Here is a 19,372-nt window from a genome sequence, read left to right as displayed (position 1 = left end):
CTATCTATGTATGCCTCAAATCAAAATGAAGCGGGGCAGTCATGTGACTGTCAGGGTGGTATAGTAGTATTTCCAGGAGGAATGATTTAATGGAAATGTCAAGAGCAGCAGTAGCTGGAAGCAAAGGCTGAACCCTCTGATACAGCGTGAGACACTTTACTCACTGGGGTTGAGAGACTTGTTGTCATGCAGCTCCAGTCCTAACCAAAATCTGCCTTTATCAGAACAGAAATGGCATTGTCACTTTTTAATGGGATTACAGGTCTTTCATTGCATATCAATTTGCAAGAAATCAATATGGGCTTTGGTGCTATTTGGGGGCATTTAAAACACATAACTGCTTAGCTTACATTCTACAAAACCAGGGACAAGCAGGGAAATGAAGGGTAGGAATAAGACTTCTATTCAGATTTCTGGAAGAAAAAAAAAAGAGGCGGGAGGAAAGGGAACAAAGAAGGAATGAAGGTCAAGTAGATGCCTTGAAAATACAAGAAAAAAATTGTAAATTAGATGGATGAATGGATGATGAATATAAGAAGGGAAGAAAGGAAGGTCATCTGCATCCATAGATATGAGAAGAAAAGGACAGAAAACGCCAACAGCCAATACTGGAAAGCCCTCGGCTTTCAAAAACGCAATAATTATTACCTATTATAGCAAACAACTTCAACGCAGAGCTTTGAAACGTCACATATTTGAAAAATATTTTGCTCTTATTGAAAATCCACTTATACAGCCGGTCAGTTTGCCTAAAGGGCGCAAGAGCCGCCCAGAGTACTCAAGATTCATGCGAGTCGCAAAAACGGTGAAAATGTTTAATCGGAGAAAAGATTATCAGAGAAATATGGATATTTGCATTTCTTATTAAACTTACAACAGAAAAAGACCGTTTTTCACTTCGTGCCTCTGAATGTGCATAGTAATTTTGCAGCTGGTAGAAATATGAACTAAGAATAAGCGCGAGACTTATTGATTCTTATTGCTTTAGAAGTTTTTAAACGGTTCCAGCGTCGACGTGAGATGCGGACTGCTCAATTACTGTGGTGACCTTCAGCTGGGCGCGGTTGTTCTTATCGTGCAATCGCCACCAGTTGGCATTACAACACAATTAAAATGCGTATTCAAAGCGACCTGTCACCGTGGTTGTTTGCCGTGCTGCTTGGCACCCTGTAGTGGAGCGGGTGACATCTGTGACTCCGCGCCAAGGGAGCCCGCCAGACGCACCTAACTGTAGTTATTCTTTTAGCTCTGCCCGCAAAATTCAACGAATAATTACAGCACGAACTCCGACCGGAGGAGTTTTTTTTTCACTTATCTGTTTTACAAGCGCAGTTATTTCCCCACATTGTAACATGTACAGGTAAGATCTTTTTTCCCCTTTATTTATTTTCTGATCGCATTAAAACCCGAGGCGGTGATGTTGTAGTAGCAATCAATGTGTCAGACAATCGGGCGGTTATTGGTGCATAGATGAATAACCTATATTATATTTTTAGAGGAGGGGGGGTCCTTCACTTATTTCTTCCGAGCTCGTGTTCTCAAAACTCCGCAGGCTGCATTCTAATTGTGCTGTACTTGAAATTTTCGCCCCGAAGAGTCGCAGCTGTCAAGTTTTGGGGGGTTTTACTCTTCACGTGCAGCCCTTCCTTTTCATGGTTCGTGCGATGTGATAATGAAACCGCAGTGAGTTTTGCTGATGATGAGATCTGTGCGGCAATAGGGTTAGATTCAGAACTGTTATACAGTAAATCTAGGTGGACATCATTATTGTGTGTGCGCGTGTGTTTGTATGTGTGCGCAGTGCAGCTGTGGTTTCGAAATATCATTAGCGCATTTACAGTTACAGCTGGCTTCAAATGAGTTGGAAGCTTATGTAGAAACCGATGTAGTCCGTTGCAAGAGATCATGGAGCAACTTTATGAATATTATTCAACTTCAAGACTACAGCAAGTTTGTCTACTTTGGAATAATTTAATGTAGATTAAAAATAATCAAATGCTCAAATATTCTAGCATTTTTGAAAAGCGCATGTTTTACTGTGCCTGCTCTGATTACATTTAATTTGCGCGTAAAGGGGAACTGGCTGTAATATTCTGGTAAAACAACGACTGAAGTTGAGATTTACCAGCCAGTCAGTGTTATCTTTAGGACCCGGCGGAGCGCTCATATGTAACTGGACATAGTAGCTCCATTTGAGAAAGATTGCTTATCTCTTTCCTCCTCCGAGCACAACTCGGCTGGGCTGAGAAATCAGTCTAACCTATCCAAACGACCCCGAGAGTTGTTCTTCATCGGGATGTATTTTAATAGCCGTTGATGGACTTCATCGAATTTGGGACAACTGAGAATTACCTTAAAGGCTTCTGAAGTATTCGCGTGCGCCATTCGGATGAACGCTGCGCCAACCAGCGCTGCGTAAATCAAGGAGCCGCTTGTTTGGACACCCGTGAAGGCACAGTGGCGTTTGTAAAAGGGGGAAGAAAAGCTCTGGTGATCGGGTCCCCGTGTTCATTATTCGGATGCAAAAGTTTAAAGAAAGTTGGGAGCAAGAGAGAACATCGTAGTCTCCAGGTCAGTTCCCGCTTTCTGCGCACACATCATTTTTATTGATCTATGTGGTGCAAAAAATAGAAGGAAATTAGAAAGAAAAGAGCCAGTCAGAGACCAATAAACGTCTTTCTGCAACTACCGGTGGCCTCAAAATAACTTGTTGAATGAGCAGATTGTCCCAGGAGCGTATTTAAATGTAAGTGTTATGTTTTGAGCATTCAGATGAGTTTGTACGTTTTCGTTATTTGTGTACTGTTGCTTCTGTGACCGGGATCGTCGTTACTAAATGGGCCGCCGTAATAGGGTAATTGCAGTAGGCTGTTTGTGGGAACGGTAACGTTTGTTAGGTGAGAAGTGGGTAACATAACCACGAGTTTTATATGAGATATATAAAAACTGTTGTGCATGTCCATAGTGTTTAATTGGCATCCTTCTTCAAAGAGTTTAAATGTATTCAGAAGGTTTTCTTCATTTAACAAGAAACTGAAATGTGTAGTCTGCACCTAAACCTAAACCCTTTCTTCAAGTCCGCCCCCAAAATTTAATAGTGGAAACAATGTCAGTTTAACCTGTTGCGCAGCAAGTCAGCAAAGTCAAATCTAGGTGTGCCATGTCTCTGCGCAAAACTGGATTCAGAACATAAAAGAACAGCTTCTTTAAAATATGTCATTTTTTCAAGCTCTATCAGATATTTGCATGTTCCATTTTGAAATCATTTAGAGACCAGAAAAATACTTTTTTTTTTTATTTAAAAAGACTTTTGCTCGAGGCTCTGTCTTTGAACATTACATGTGCTGAACAATAATTTCAAAAATTTGTTTTGATGCTGTGCGTTTTTGCATGTTAGTCGTCCTGGAGAAGAACTCATGACAGCATGATTTCATATGTGATTGTAGTGAAGGCTGTCTGGCTGTGTCTGGGGCCATCACACTGTAACTACATCAACCACATCCTAGAGTGAGTCCTTAAATAACAAGTGACCTAACGTGGCTCCAGTTGGAGAGGTTAAAGGTGCAGCCCAGGGGCAATAATTGTATGTTTTATGTCAAGTGTTCATATTGGGAGAAGCTAAGAGACACAGTTGTAAACAGAGAGAGAGACAGAAAGAGATAGTTGAAGAGAAATAACAATTGAATGAAGGATCAAGACGGAAAGGAATGACAGTCAGAAGATAAATGTGTTACAGTACAGACATGCTTCTGCTTGCCAGTCGATCCCACTGTGACTCATATTGGGGGGTTTGTTCTTGGCTGTAAGAAATTTGGAAGCATTAACCCGTTTATTGTTGCACTCATCAGCCAGAAACAAAGCATTAGTCTGCTCAAACTGGCTATGGATCATAAGTTATTGGTTGGAATTCAACAAAATCAATGAACACAATAGGAGGTATTGTATGTGTGCACATCCAAAAGCCTGACTGATGCCCAGTACAAAAAAAAGAAAGAAAAGGCAAGACGGTAAAATAGCAATTGTCAGTAGAAAAACCACAAAGTGCAAATCAGACTGTCATGTTAGGGTCTTTTTTTTATTTCAAAATCAATACGAGTGTTATTTTGCAATCATTGATGTCAGTTGGTGCAGAGTATTGGAGTAGATCTGAGGTCCTGCCTTTCAGCACCATGGACAGCTCTCTTTCACGTTGGTTAGAAAATGAGAGCTAAGAGGGGATCAAAAAGCCACACTCAGAGACAGAGAGAAAAGCCACACTTAAGCAGGATTACTATAAAATGAATGGAATACATCCGTTATGGTTTTTAAGAGTCTGGCTGGGAGTTTGTAACCAATATAAGCCACGGGGCACGACTGCCTGCTGACTTTTAAAACACTCTGCTATGCTTGAGCTGCCCAGGGGATGGAATGCAAGTGGACACAAGGGGGTGTTTCAGAGGCTTCAAAAACAAGTAAAGGAAAAGAGATGAAGGGAGAGAGAGAGAGAGAGAGAGAGAGTGTGAGAGAGAGAAGGAGTGGGGGGGTGGTCATCCAAAGTTCTGAGCTTTCTCCCGGCATATGGAGGGCTACTCAAATATTAATAACTTCTAATATAGAAGCTGACTCATATTTTTCTCAGTGAAATTATGACATTCACAGGTTTCTCCTTGCACTTTGAGTAGCACAGAATATGAGGTAGACATGCGATGACAGAGGAAACAAGTGTTCTTCTGCATTTAATTTTTTCAGTGTAATAATTTTGATGCAAAATATACAGTGCTGCCAATTATTGCAATGTGTTCCCATGTGCAGCCAAAGCAGCTCTGGTCCATCGGGGCACTGACATTTCTATGGTGTCCTACAGTGTCAGGCTAGAGTACATTGTCAGCTGGTATTATGGTCCTCTATGGAGCTGCCTTGTTTTGGTACCTCCTATGGATGCTTAATCAATTTGGGATTTGTGGAGACTGGAGGTCAACACACAGAACGCGTTTTCTTGAGAAATGTCCCAAGTGTTAAACAGGTTTTCATGTCAGTGGTTTTAATGTTGTGGCTGATGGTGTTGCTGTATAGCCCAATATGCAAACACTACAGCACGGAGGCATATTATTAATGCAGTACAAATTGCTGTGGCTATCACAAATGTCACCTCTCTTGGTCATGTTTCATTGAAAAGCAGTTGAATTTACTTCATAAATTGTGTGGGAACGCTTACTCGGCGCACTAATTTTCTCTTTTAGAGGAGTAAAGATTAAAAAAATTGCAATTCCTTTTTCCTACCTTAGCACCAATGAGCATACCTGTCTATGCCGATTTACTGAGCTACCTGATACCTGCCTTTCATCTGGATATAATTTCATTGCTCTAGATGTCTGTGAATTAAATCCAGTATCCCATGGTCAGGCCTATTTGTTGTCCCTTATTAGCTTTGAATGTTCCTAGCGATAAGTGACCTACACCACCCTGCTGCTGCTACCTAATTTGACTGTCTTATGAAAGCCAACCTCAGCATTATGAAAGGGGGTGTGGGACTTTGCAGTATCACGGTGTGTGTGTTGGTTTGCATGTCAATCGTAAGTGCTCCATCCCATGACGCACCTCCGATCAGACACTGACATTTATATTTATGAAATCTTATACACACATCCTGCGAAAGAAATTACTTAATCAACAATTACACTTCCAGGCATGTTTTAAAGACACTTTGCCGACTGATACGAGTGCATTTAAAGAAAAAGAATTCTACCTTTTCGCCTTTATTTCCTCTACTTTCTTTCTTTTTTAAACAACCATTCATCTATACCTTTTGTCATGGCCCACTTTGAAGGGTCTGAAAAGCAGCTCAGTAATTTCTCCGGCTCAGATGAATAACTTTCATTACATTTGGAATGTATTCAAGCCCATAGTCATTTTGTAAAAGGGGCATTAGGTTAGAAAAAGGAATGCAGTATTTCTAAGGAAGTCTGAAATGTGATCTTAACTCCTTCAAATTGGCACCATTTTCAGTCCAAGACAAGATGACCAAATTAAAATATTGAATTCTAATACCTCCATATGCTAGCAGGCATCACGTAGTATGTGTTCGTGAACAGAGACATCGCTCATTAAAATGAGTTTCTCTTGATAAATATTGTTAAATTGCTTAATTGATTAATTTGATTTAATAACCTCAAATATGGTAATACTTTGTGTTGACACACCAAATTTTCTCACTCTTCTGAACATAAAACTCCCTCCACACGCTTCAAACCCCAGGTTACCTAAATAAATAAATAAATTTCAGCTGTAACTGTCAGTCACAGGGGGGGGGTGGCTGTAGCCTGAAGGGTAGAGAGGAAAGCTGCTGACCGTAAAGTTACGGGTTCAACTTCATGTACTGTATCAGCTGGAGGAATCAGAGCAGAGAAATTCAATGAGTAATGGTTCTGCCTCAACAAGTACTGCTGAACTCCCCTTGCACAATGCGTTTAACCTGCACTTAAGAGGATAACCATGCGCGTTTCTTAACATTGTGACCTGTGTGGGCAAAGGTTAGATTGAAATGTATTTTTTCTGTACAGCTATTCACAGCAACAAATACTTTTCACTAAGGCAAAAGCTCTGGCAAATTGACAGTCAACAGTAGCTTAACTCTTATTTAAAGTGATACTCAGTTGGAGGTGCTAGTGTATATGCTTGCTTCATTTAGTCCCTGCTACTGCACACACTTTTTACCTGAGTCACTGAGATGGTGCAGGTCTCCGCTGACTGCTGCCAGGCACCATTACCTGATGAGTCGGGCCATCTGACTGATGGCTTGCGATTGCTTTGAGAAATGTACAATCCCTCAAATAGACTATTTCTGTCTTCCAATTTTACTTTAATATTTCCCAAATGCCTCTTAAGGTGCTGAGACAAATGCAACTCCACATTCGGCTATAAAGGAGCAAGAATCAGAAAAGGCAATAACTTAAATGTAGTGACTTGACACATGGAAATAAGTCTTTTTGCACAATGTATGAAAATCACATGGAGATTAGACTCTACAGAAGAAGCTCAATTTGAATTGTACACAGTGATTTTGAAAAGGTTATTATTGAGGGACCCATAAAAGCAGCAAAGCCATACATTACACTTGTGCACTTATTGCACATACGTGTGTCTTTGTGTCTGGGTTTGTGCATGTGTTGGAGTGGGTAGTAAGATGTAAGACTTCTCCACCTAGCTCCCTGCAAGCCATGCTAAAACTCATTTAATATTTTAATGTCGCATTTCAAATGTTTTGTAAATGTATCCAATCTTTTTAATTCATTAAGCTATCCTTTTCTTCTGTCCTTTAGGATGCTGCTGGTGCCAAAAAGTATACTTGGGGATCAAGCTCAGATATCTGCTGATTTATGAGGAGTGTCACTCCTCTGCACATCACATCTGACCGTTAGTTCACCTTTTCATCAACTACCAACACTAGCGAAGACACCCCCTTGTTGACACACCTCATCAGCCTGGCAGAAGCGGTGGCAATCAAAGACAAAATAACTGAATGGGGGCTAATAGTTGCCTGAAGCTCCTCACACAAAACTAGCAAGATGCTGCCACAGTTCCTAAATGCTCTATTGCCCCGTTCAAAGCTGCTGTTAAGTTAGAGTGCTATCGTCATTTCTGTGACTAAGCAAAAGACAAAAAAGAGAAAGAAAAGAAAAGAAGAATCCTACAGAAACCATACTGAATGAGATCAGCGATGTTCTTGCCTGTGTTGTTCGCTCTGCAAGCTTTGTGCACCAGTGTGGGCCACGCTATGCAACATTACCCTGCGGTCTGGGGACACTATGACGTGTGCAAGTCCCAGATCTACACAGAGGAAGGCCTGGCATGGGACTACATGGCCTGTCAGCCCGAAGCCACTGACATGACAGAGTACCTGCGAGTGACCCTCGACCCTCCAAATATCACGTGTGGAGATCCGCCAGAAACATACTGCGCTTTGGTGAGTCGTAACCTCGGTTGTCCCCTGATGGAGACAAATGAGGCTGTAGGCAGGATCGCACAGCATACTGGGTCAGGGATAGAGAGCGGCGCATACAAGGCAATGAGCTGCCGCTGCAGCGGAGATTAATGTACATGTAGACCTGTGCATTAGGACAACAGCAGCAACATACACACACATGCTGTTGTGCAAATCTTGGAGATGAATTTGGAGAGACTGGTAAATGTAAAAACAGACAGATGCACAAAACAACTGGAAACCGTTACATGCACAAACAATCTGTAAATATGTCCTTGCACAACTGATGCACAGGCATACACAAATCTGTATGTGTACATTAGATGTACACAAATTTGGAGCCATTTTTTTCCATATTCTGTTGAAATTCTCTTACAAATGTATTTTTTATTTAAGTTTTTGATGTCCTTCCAACTGTTGCCCTTTAGCGGTCATACAAAGGAAAGTTTTAGGATCGCTCTAATAAATATGTTTTAATATCAAATTATACTGGGGCAAAAATATTGTGAAAATGGATTTATTACTAAGTCTAAACAGACAAAGTACATGCAAATACATAAACAAACATCTATCTTTATAGCTGACTGAAGACTGACTGCATCTGTGCAGATGACTGCACACACACACACACACAGGCACTGACAGGGTAACTGCACTGGTGCTGGCACGGTTATTAAACAAAGAACAGTGAATGCAGTATTCAGCCCCCTTATCAACCTTCATCAACAGTTCAACCCCAGGTTGCATTTGTTTAGAATCACACTCAAAGTAAGCTGTAAGAGCCCATAGGCTTTAAAGTGCTTCATTAGACGTTATGTTCATGCCTGCCAAGAGCTCGTGCGAGTAAATATTTACCAATTAAAATGGGCATCTTTAAAAGGAGGGCTTTTCTTCTCACAGCTCCAGATGGCATTGAGACATTTAATGCCACTGTAGGATGAAAAAGGAGCTAGTCTCCAGTCGGGTGTGACGTTCTGGTAAGCTTTTTTTTTTTTTTTCTCTATCAAAACACAAACTGAAACCTTTATCAGATCAGTAGATTATCCTGAATGTTCAACATTTACATAACACGGGGCGCATAAAGAACAGAACAGAGACAAACAGAGTCAACGTGGTTGGAATACTTTGTATGTTTGTTTGATTTTTCTTGTCAATACAGAATTTGTTCATAGAAAAGATGTCTTATATTTCTTTGCCATGTCATTTTTTTATGCATACTCAGCTTATGTATAATTTAGAAACACTTGTGTTTTATATTTCTTTTGTTGTAATCTATTTTTATTTTTATTATTTATTGATTTTTTATTAAAATATTAATAGCACATGAAATCTCTATCTATTTTGATGTTGGCAAAATACAGAACTAACAAAATATATTGTGGATCAGTTTTCTCCACAGATGTTATGATACACAGGGACAAACTAAAAACAATTTTAAGTAAAATAGTTTCAGTTCAATTTTATTGAGTTGTATTTATATACGGACAAATCGCCACAGCAGTTGCCTCGAGGCACTTTATATTGTAAGGCAAAGAGCCTACAATAATACAAAGACGACAGAGAAAACCCAGACAAACATATGATCCCTTATGAGCAAGCACCTTGGTGACAGTGGCAAGGAAAAACTCCCTTTTAACAGGAAGAAACCTCCGGTTGGGGGTGAAGGGGAAGAAGGCAGGACAAAGACATGCTATGGAAAAGATCCAGAGATTAATAAGAACTAATAATAAATACTTCAGTCTGAAATCAGTCTGTCAAGTGAGTCCAGCACTTAAATTCAGACTGAAATATGTCCGTATTTACAAGCAAATCTGTATGTACGACCCCGTTCACAAGATGGATGGTATCAAATTTTTTGAACAAGCATTCATAGTTCGCATATGATATCATAAAGATTTTGGTGGAATTTACATGTTTCACAGGACTTTTATAATATTTGGTTCTGACTTTGCTACAAAATTTCAGTTCCCCCTTGAGATGCTTTACATCATTTTTTCTATGCGGAACACTTTATTTACAACAGATTACACTGCTAAACAAATGACATCAGCACAACTTGCTGTTTCGCTTAGGAAGTGCCTAAGAAAACAATGTCATGTTGAAAATAATCAAACTTCGAGGATTTTCCTTCACTGGATGATTGCATGTGCGTAAAGACACAAGTAGACTGTGTTCAGCCACCAAATGAAATAAATTGAAAAGATTAGCTGAGGACAAACCATATTGATCTGTTGTGAGACTTTTCTGCCTCATTGGTAGGACAGAACAGTCCCATTAGTGTAAATTCCAGCTGTATGGTAACTCTCAACTATTCTTGCTTCTGGCTAGAATGCCTTTCACCTCTGACATGAATTTGGGGTCATGATTATCTAGATCATCAAGAACACAGACTCCTTCTGGAAACACTTAAATGCCTGTTGTGTGTTTGATCTGTTTACATGCAGACTGACACCAGTGACCTTATCCACCAGTGCTTCCTGAGACTTTGTTGAAGATGAGAGGAGCATGCAAATCAGCTCTTTCAGCCAATCACTAAGTTGCCTGTTGTTGTGAGCCGACTCTAATCAGTTTTTCCCAGGAGTTGGTTTTCCTCATAGTGGATGGTCAAAGAATCCTCAATGTCTTGGCCCCCATCCCTTTCTCCATGTGTTTATGATTCCCATTTCCTATTTCGATTGCTGCTCAAAGAAGATTTTATGCATATGAAAGGTTCATTAATCATTCAATTGTGTTGTGGTTTTGCTAAAATGACAAAGATACAACCTTTTGAATTAGAGACTCAATATTCAATAATGAGACTCCAGGATATACAGGGTGTAGGAGATGTGTTCTGCATCAAGGAGTTAGCCTTGTTTATATTTTTAGCTGCAGACCTTCAGGGGTTCTTCAGAATGTGTTGGTATTAAGCCTGTTCTCCTACGGTGTGCTATGGCGCTGTCACTCAGTAGCACTCAACACTGGTATTTTTTACTGTACAGGTTGTGTGAAAGGAAGGAAACAATAAAATTGTAATATTCTGTATTAATACAAATGATCCAATTAAATGTATTTAAAAAGTTGCTGGCCAAATGATAATTATACTATTGTACCACTTGGGCATTAATGAAAATTAGCTGTTAAAACAGAGAAACTAAATAAGTGTTTTCAATTACACACCTTTTTTCTGTCTCTAAAAGCCATATTAGGCTGGCTTGTGGGGATCTGATAGTAATTCACTAAAGTAGCAAACCATTGGATCAAATGCAGCGAGAAATGAGGTTTAATGTTCAAGCATTTCATAGATAGACTTAATTTTTTGTAGTTCAAGTGCATGAGCATGGATATGTTTACTCCACAAAGCATAAATTAGCATCAGGAAGATGGATCTGGATATACTGGATAAATAAATTCTCTTTTGCTGAATAGACCACCCTGTCAAGCATTTCCCTCTGAAGCTGCCATAGTGTAGTAGTGTCTGGATTGTACCTTTCTGATTAGAGAACCCAGTGGTTTGGTGATTTGAAACGTGGCAGAAGATGAGAGATACTCTGTGCTTCCACAACATCTAGGGATCTGGCAGTTAATCTAAACGAATGAATGTGAGCTCTGAGTTAGGTGTCATCTGCCCACATGCTCTACGCTATCTTGAGCCATGCTGGTTCAACCACATCAAGTTGGCAATTGTGTAAACATTTCTGAGAGTGATTCAGTAATCGTGCTTATGCCAGCTACTCTGGGTCTAACTGGGTATATTCTTGTAATTCCTCTGAACTTTATTCAGCTCTCTCAGAATGGATGAAAGAAGTTGTGGCTGCCAGTTTGCCACACGGCCCCCTTTGGAGGCTTAGTAAGGAGAGACGAGACGAGAGCTCCGAGTAAGCTGCTTGGAGACTGCCACATTATTGACAGTCAATGCAGCAGACTTATCTTTGCTGGCAATGACAGCAGTCATTGTGAAATTTCAGTCTGTGTCTTACATGCACACAGAATTGGCGTAATAGACTTTAAAAAGACAACTAGATTATGGGGGAGAAAAGGGGACGTAACCTTTGATACATACATTGGATGTGAGGGCAATGACAGATGAATCTCCAAAATGGCTTTTTTCTCATGGCATGTAGGGGCCAGTTCTGTGGTTTCATGAATCAATGAAGACCTATTCTATGAGAAAGTCAAACTACATCTCACTCTGTGACTTTGGTAAATATCCCCCCTTATTTGCCAGCTTCCAGTTATTTTCAATAGATCATGGTGTGCATTTATTAGATTGCAGTGAAACATCTTGCTTGTCAAGTTCAAGTTTCAAAATACAAAATGCTCAGCTGTTAACAAAGCATATATCATGTGTGTTTTTAGGCCTGAGTTGGTGAAATATTTGGTTGTGCAGAGCTTGTAATTAGGGCTAAAACTTGGTAAAGTAAAAAGCATTAGGTCTTCAATGTCAAGTCTGCACTGATGTTTGGATTAATCTGTAACAAAAAGACCTGAAGCACACATCAGTGCAAGTCCAGTGATCCTTATTTTCAGCATCTTTCGTGCTTTTCTTAGAGCAGCTTTCCAGCTACCTTCTTCACTCAACACTTCACACACCACTCGCGTCAGGTCCCTACAACTTACTAAAACAGGGAAGGCTTGACCAGGTGATGAAGAACAGCGGTGTGGGTCAGCCTCCTATGCCACCACACCCTGAACCCACTGCTCCACCCCTCCCCTTCAGCTGTGCCACAAACCACACCCCATCACATAATCACGCTCACACTATACCATCAATCTAGTACCAACTGCAAGGCAGAAAAGATTAGATTATATAAAATATGAGAATACATTGTAATTGTATTCTTATGGTTTTGACCAAAATCACTTTTTTACACTACTCCCAGTTATTTCAGTGAATAAAGAAGCAGCATTATTCATTTTATTATTTTGTATAGTTTGTGATCAGCTGTAATCTCTCACTAGTCCAATTTTCTGAGATAAAATGAGGGTCAGCAATAAGTGATGAACGTGTCTGTGCAGAACCAGGTTAAGTAGTGGTATCAGGAGTTATGTGTCTATCTCCAGTTCTGGAACTAACCAAGCAGTTCAGAGGTCAAGCCAGAAACTGTCACTGGACCTCTCTGATCTCTGTACCCCTCCTCCTCGGTGGGGAATTCACTCATCCATGTATTTGTTTGGAGACAGGGAACAGTTGGAGCATTTAACTTGCCGTCACCCCGATGCCCTTGACTCTGTTCTGAACTGGCCCTGCCCAGCACATCATCACCGCACCACTGCGTACCAAGACACCGAGATGACATGCAACATGTCCCCTGACTCCGAGAGAGGAGGAGAGTCATCATTTATTCTTTCACTCGCCTGCCACTTCTTTTGTCTCCTGGCTTTTTAATTTCCTTCTCCCTTGTTTTCTGTCAGCTGATGATGCATAATATCCATGTCTTGTTTGAACATGTGGAGGTTGGATGCTCCATATGAGGTGAGCACTTGACAGATAGAGATATGTCGGCATTATTGCCCCAGGATCTGTGACAGGTTAAATCTTAGAGGGTTGTAAATACAAAGACGGATGAATTATGCATGGAGATATAAAAGAAAATGATGGGCATTGTGGCTTAAATAGGCAGAGTATTCCTGGCTTAATATTCAAAGCATGTTTTCACTCTGATTTAGAGCACATACAGTATTATTGCTGTATATCGTAATTGCTTTATTCTGTTGTCGAGTACACAAAAGCCAGTTTTGACATTTTAATGTGTATATGAAAATACTGCTTCCTGAGCAAAAATGTTACTAATTGTGTTGCTATAATCTCAAATTACACCCCCATGATATTTGCTATCCATATAAAAGTGCATGCCTATTAAGATTATCTATTATCTATTACGAAACGGGAAAGCTTACCATTCTGATTCAGTGAAACAGATGGTTCAGTTCTTATTGTGGATTTGTGAGTTTTACACTCCACTACTTTCACCAGCATATGATGGAACCAAGCTGGTTGGCACGGCAGATTGTCAGACCGTGATGTTTCTTGACATTATGTTTGCCAACTGCTTTTAAAATCAAGTGAAAATGTGACATACATTTCCACTTAACACAGCTGGGGTCAAGCACATGCAAGTAAGGAAATGCAGGATTTTTCAGCTGAATTACCAAAATGTATTTAAACTTCTATTGTTATAACATTGGCCAGCTGTTTCACAGATTTTTCTTTTTATATATCTCTGCAAATCCTAAGCCTTACATTTTTGCTACATATGTCAGCATGTGTTACCCTTTTTTGTGGGGTTTTTTGTAATTTATCTGCATAACTCTTGATCCATTATCAAAGTGTATTCACTTTGCTGACTCAAAGGCTCTGTAATTGCTATTCATCAAATTGCTTTCTTGCCAAAGTAAGGTAAATATTATTTGTGACCCCAATCTTTTCATTGGAGCATGTTTAATTTGGATAGCTGGGTTTTCATTTTCCACAGAGAAAGTTATTAAACCTATACTGGAAACATTTAGCAAATAGAATAATTCAATAAAAAACACTCCCACAAACTTCATGTAAGAGAGATTATCGTGAGCTGAATACATCTCAGTACCTCATCATTCTCTGTTTCAACGTCAAAACATTTCATTATGAGTAGTGACACAAAGTTCCACGATTCTGTCAACGATAACCAAACATTATCCATAATTTAAATCTGCCCGATCCCCCCTTCAGAGTTGGTTCATGGAGAAGGTATGTATGCTTTCTAGTGCATTTGTAATGTATTGCTTTAATTTACTTTGAGAAAAAGGACAAAGTCAAAAGACAGAGACAAATCTGGCAAGTAGGGTGGGATGGTTAAGGGAGGGTTGTGTTGGCGTGACAAAAATGTGGGAAAATTCTCAGAATAAAACCCTGTAAACAAGCATGCTTCTGGTCACATACCTGACATCATGTGCTGCCTTTGGGTTTGGAAGCTGCGTGCTTGTAGTCTGAGACCCGCCCTGCATCCATTGTGATGATTTTCAGCACAAAGTAATTTGGATACAGAAGTTGTTGTTTTCCATGCACTTTGAACTTCATGGTACAATGACAGATGCACAAGTAGAGATGAACTCATCTGTATACCAAAGTATTCTAGACTCAAATGTGAGGCCATCTGTTTGACACCTAAAGCCAGAAAGAAATTGTGTCATGTAATAGGACAATGACGGCAAGCACATCAACAAAAAAGAAAAGAATCAAGTGTTGCAATAGCCCAGTCAACTGAAGCCACATTGTCAAGAAGAACGGGCCAAAATTCATACACAGCATTGTGAGTCTTATAAAGTTATATAGAAAATGATTTCTTTGAGTTGTTGCTGCTAAAAGCAGAAAGCTACTGAGACATGGGGTGTACTTAGTTTTTCACACAAACGCACAGTCCTGTGCAAAGTTTCTTTTTCACAAGACTGTAGTAGGAATATGTATCTCAAAATGATTCAAAGGAAATCCACTTACATCATCTATGACACATCTTTTTTCCCATAGTTTAGCCACATACAGTTAGTTCGCTACACATGCAAATGCTAGCACGTGTCAAACTCAAGGCCTGTGGGCCAAATGTTGCCCACCAAGTCATTTTATGTGGCCCACGAGAGCTTGTGCACGATTGTCTTAAAATAAGTTTAGTGTACGCTGCCTAAAAGTGCTCATTGGCCGTAAAGCAGCATGTATGAAACCACAATGCATTTCAGTTATTTGAAACTCAGTGAGCCCTGGTACCAGGGACAAGAAGGAGAACAGCTAGTTTAACGTGATGTACTGCCAGATCTGTTATTTAAATATAGTAATGTGATAATGTGTGGTATCGACAGAAAGGTCAGAATCTCAGCTAAAAGTTTATAAAACCATTTCAATGACCACCAAAAAGCTAAAACAGCAAACAATTAAAGAGCAGGTAAACAGATTCTGCCAAAAGATGTAAACACAAAGCCCGGATCCCACATACAGGACATGCCCATCGGGCATGAAAAGCCAACATTTGACAGCTTCTCAAACTCCAGATTTGGTCACTCTCCAACCGAAAATCACTGAACCAGCAGCAAAAGAAGACCAGTAAACTACACTTCATATTTGAAAAACATTGTGATGAATCCCCACTTACTTTAGCTGTCTTGCTTCCACCACAATCAAATCACACTTCCTTCACAGCTCTACCTCAGTGTGCTTCAAGACTAGTTTCCCACCAAAAATCTTTATTTTCTGTCTTATTTGCTTGCTTATTACGCACCGGTCTGCCGTTGTGTACAGTGTTGTCAACCGCTGGTTTTTTTTCCCCAAAAAATGCCATCTGACAAGAAAGCCTACAGCACCAGACATTTCAGCTTTCACAATTTATGCAAAATGCTGAACTATATCTCTAATAAAACCTCTATGACTTTGTTTCTGTTTTTTTGCTTTTTACTATAGAAATCTCTGGTTTTTTTATGACTAAAGTTAAAAAAAACAACAACAACCACAAAAAATGGACAATCTGGACAATGAGCTACCAGAACTACTACTGTAATTTTATACATTTATTTCTTACAATTTAAGTCCAAAGAGTCATGCTGACCGATTTCTTTCTTTGTCACAGCAGCTTTTTCCTTAACAGGTGGAAAAAGTAAAATATGTGACTTTACACAGAAAGGGGAGTGTCATGTGTCCGGGCCTCCTAAGATCAAAGTGGGCTGTGTGTGGTCTGTAACTGTGCTAGCACATTCGTGGCACTCTACTGGCAAAGACATAATACAAACATGAGTAAATGAGCACTTAAGAAATAATTTGTCATTTCACTGGGCATGGTGCCTGTCACTACCAGTGAGCCAGCTTAACTCTTCAAGAGAAGTTATAATTCAGAGCTGTTAATGAAGTGCTTTCCCAGTGAAGATATTGTTGCAGTGACTTCCATGTGAGCATGTTTTGCTTTGCACACCTTGCCTCCTGTAGCTTTTCAGTAAAGACATAAAGGTGACTGGACACTGTCTGCTGCAATTTAAAAAATAAAAAGATATTCTTTCACTATTAAGCTGCATTCTTTGTGCTTTCTCGGCCTTCAGTGCTTGTATATCTATTCAGCATCCTTCATGCTTGACAAGCTGAACTAAATTCTTATTAAGATATAGTAATTGAATTACTCAAAACCTACTTGGCAGCATGGCTTTCTATTGGTGCCCCCAGAAAAAACTCCACTTGGTTCATCCATCTGTGAAAGATTTTTTTTTTCTAAGATGTGAAGTGCATGTGTGTGTGAAGGACTTCCAATCCCTCAAGACATTGCCTATAATTTTGCCTAGAATAAAGGGTTTCAAGCAATCAAGAAGTTCTCTCACAGGGGAGGAATGCTTTCAAAGCAGTAAACACAGAAGTCTTTGTTGGTGAGATGTTTAACAGGTTACCAGTTATTAGTGTTAAAAACACAGCAAATGTTTTAATACAATAAAATGCAAAGTAATGTAAAGTATTAAAGTGTTTGAATTTTTTTATTCAAATGTTTTTGGAAAATAATGTTAGTGCTCTTTTGCCAATTTCCAGAAAAAAAAAAAACATTTTGTTGAATTTCCAGAAAGGCATTCTTGTCAAATGTCTACTGTGCTGGATATGGAGGATTTAGGTTGATCAGAATGATCAATGATTATTGAGCTGATTAATAGATGAGAGGCAGTGTTAATTCATACAAGGAAATTAATCAGAGAGATTGAGCACACGCACTGAAACAAGCACAGTCTATCTACAGCACTGTGGAAAAAGTGTTTCCCCCTTACAGATTGCTTTGCTTTGTTTTGGTTTTTGCATATTTGTCAAAAATCTTTTCGATCATCAAACAAATTTTAATATTAGAAAATTATTCATGAATGCTTCCATTTTCTATCACTTATCTGGGTTCGGGTCTCAAGCTTGAGCAGAGATGCCCAGAATATCAATCTATAGATATATAGAGAGATATAGCTTGTATATAAAGATGTATAATATTTTTTTTTAATTAAATCAGTGCCCGGATACGAGAAATGGTCCCTGGAGGAAGAGATTAAAAGTTTAACTTGGGTTTGTATAATGTGATTTTTTTTTTTTGTGGCTGGCAAGAATGTTCAAGAATTACATGAGGCCGCATCTGGATATTGGCACCACCTTCATTTGGAGCTAAATGTTCAAAAAGTTGAGTTACAGACTATAGATTCTACATTTTACTGCTTTACTGTTACAGTATCATAAGGTGAAAATATACATCTTCCTTAAAAAGTTATCCTATTTGTTATTTTTTATATTTAATGAAGCAAATTAACTTTCCATTTTCAAGTCTTTAAGCTAAGCAGGCAAACAGCTTATCAATTGTAGCTTCAAATTATCCACAAACATGACCAAAACAATTCTGCACTGTTCTGTTAAGGTGATAATATTTATATTGCATCAGACTTACCATATGTTGCCTTTAAAATCTCAAACAAGTCCAAATGAGAAAAATGAAATTTGAAAAGGTCAGCCCTTACAGAGCATTGTTTTATGTTTTTGTATTTTTTTTTAAAGAATCATGCACTGAGTAATAGGGGTCAGACTTGAAAGACAGAAATGGTTAGGAGATGACAGGCAACTGTTGCAACCCACCTCCCCTTAGGAAACCCAGCCATCATGTTGTCAGGCCATATTGATCGCTGAGAAAGAATGAAAGAGACTGTGCTGTAAAGAGAGGGAGGAAGTGAGAGGTAGAGATGTAAAGTACAGAGGGGAAGAGTGTTCGTTTCCAAAAGTGGCTGGTGCGATTTTATCATGCTCAGTGAAATGGTGACATTTCAGTAATGTTTTATTCCTTACTTTGGCATTTCAAATTAATAAAAGCCTCTAATAACTATGCAGACTGAAAAGATGGAGGTTGAGTTGACACACTATGAGCTAACACACTGATGAACAATGCAGCAATTTCACTCTCACACTCGCCTCATTCTTGCTTTCACTCTTTCAATTTCATCCCAGTTTCTACCAATTTCTTAGAGATGGCCCCTGCATCCCATTGTGAACAGCTAAGGACTGAGTAGGTGTCTTTTGATTTTCTTCTCAATTAGAGTGCACCTAGAACCAGTGATCGATTTCTATCTGATTCCAAGCTGCTTATATGAAACAAATGAGTCAAATCAATAAAATATTGATTTCACGGCAGCTTATCAATGTATACTTAGCCTGTCAGCATTCTGAGGCAAGAATTGGATTACACTTTAATTCTAATTTAGTTTCAAAATACTTGCAAACTGTAGGGCCAAATAGGACTGAAAGTGAGTGCACTGATGCAAACAGTTGCCATTTTGTGGGTTTTATGTGGCAAATGTTAAACAGGACACAAGCCTCTTTACTCAGCAGAAGCAAGTTTACCTGGACTACAGAGTGAAAAATATGTTAATTCCAGTGGAATAATTTGTTTATGAGGTCAAATTACTTGGTATTAATAA

At 39.3% G+C, this 19,372-nt stretch overlaps 1 protein-coding gene across 2 annotated transcripts in view; it reads left to right on the top strand.

The window, feature by feature from the left end:
• Positions 1-2,244: 2,244 nt before the first annotated feature.
• The window catches only part of LOC308383404 (netrin-G1-like), a 66,315-nt gene continuing 49,187 nt past the window's right edge, over positions 2,245-19,372 (top strand). For both annotated transcript variants that reach the window (XM_080861331.1, XM_080861330.1), the window contains exons 1-2: positions 2,245-2,571; positions 7,299-7,942. In XM_080861331.1, coding sequence (XP_080717457.1) covers positions 7,685-7,942 — 258 coding nt within the window. In that variant the 5' untranslated portion in view covers positions 2,245-2,571; positions 7,299-7,684. The remainder of the gene's footprint in view (positions 2,572-7,298; positions 7,943-19,372) is intronic.

The sequence above is a fragment of the Rhamphochromis sp. 'chilingali' genome (assembly GCF_963969265.1).
Source record: "Rhamphochromis sp. 'chilingali' genome assembly, chromosome: 16".
Classification (NCBI taxonomy): Eukaryota; Metazoa; Chordata; class Actinopteri; order Cichliformes; family Cichlidae; genus Rhamphochromis; species Rhamphochromis sp. 'chilingali'.
The sequence above is the reverse complement of the archived record's forward strand: the minus strand, read 5'-3'. Positions and strand labels throughout refer to the sequence as shown.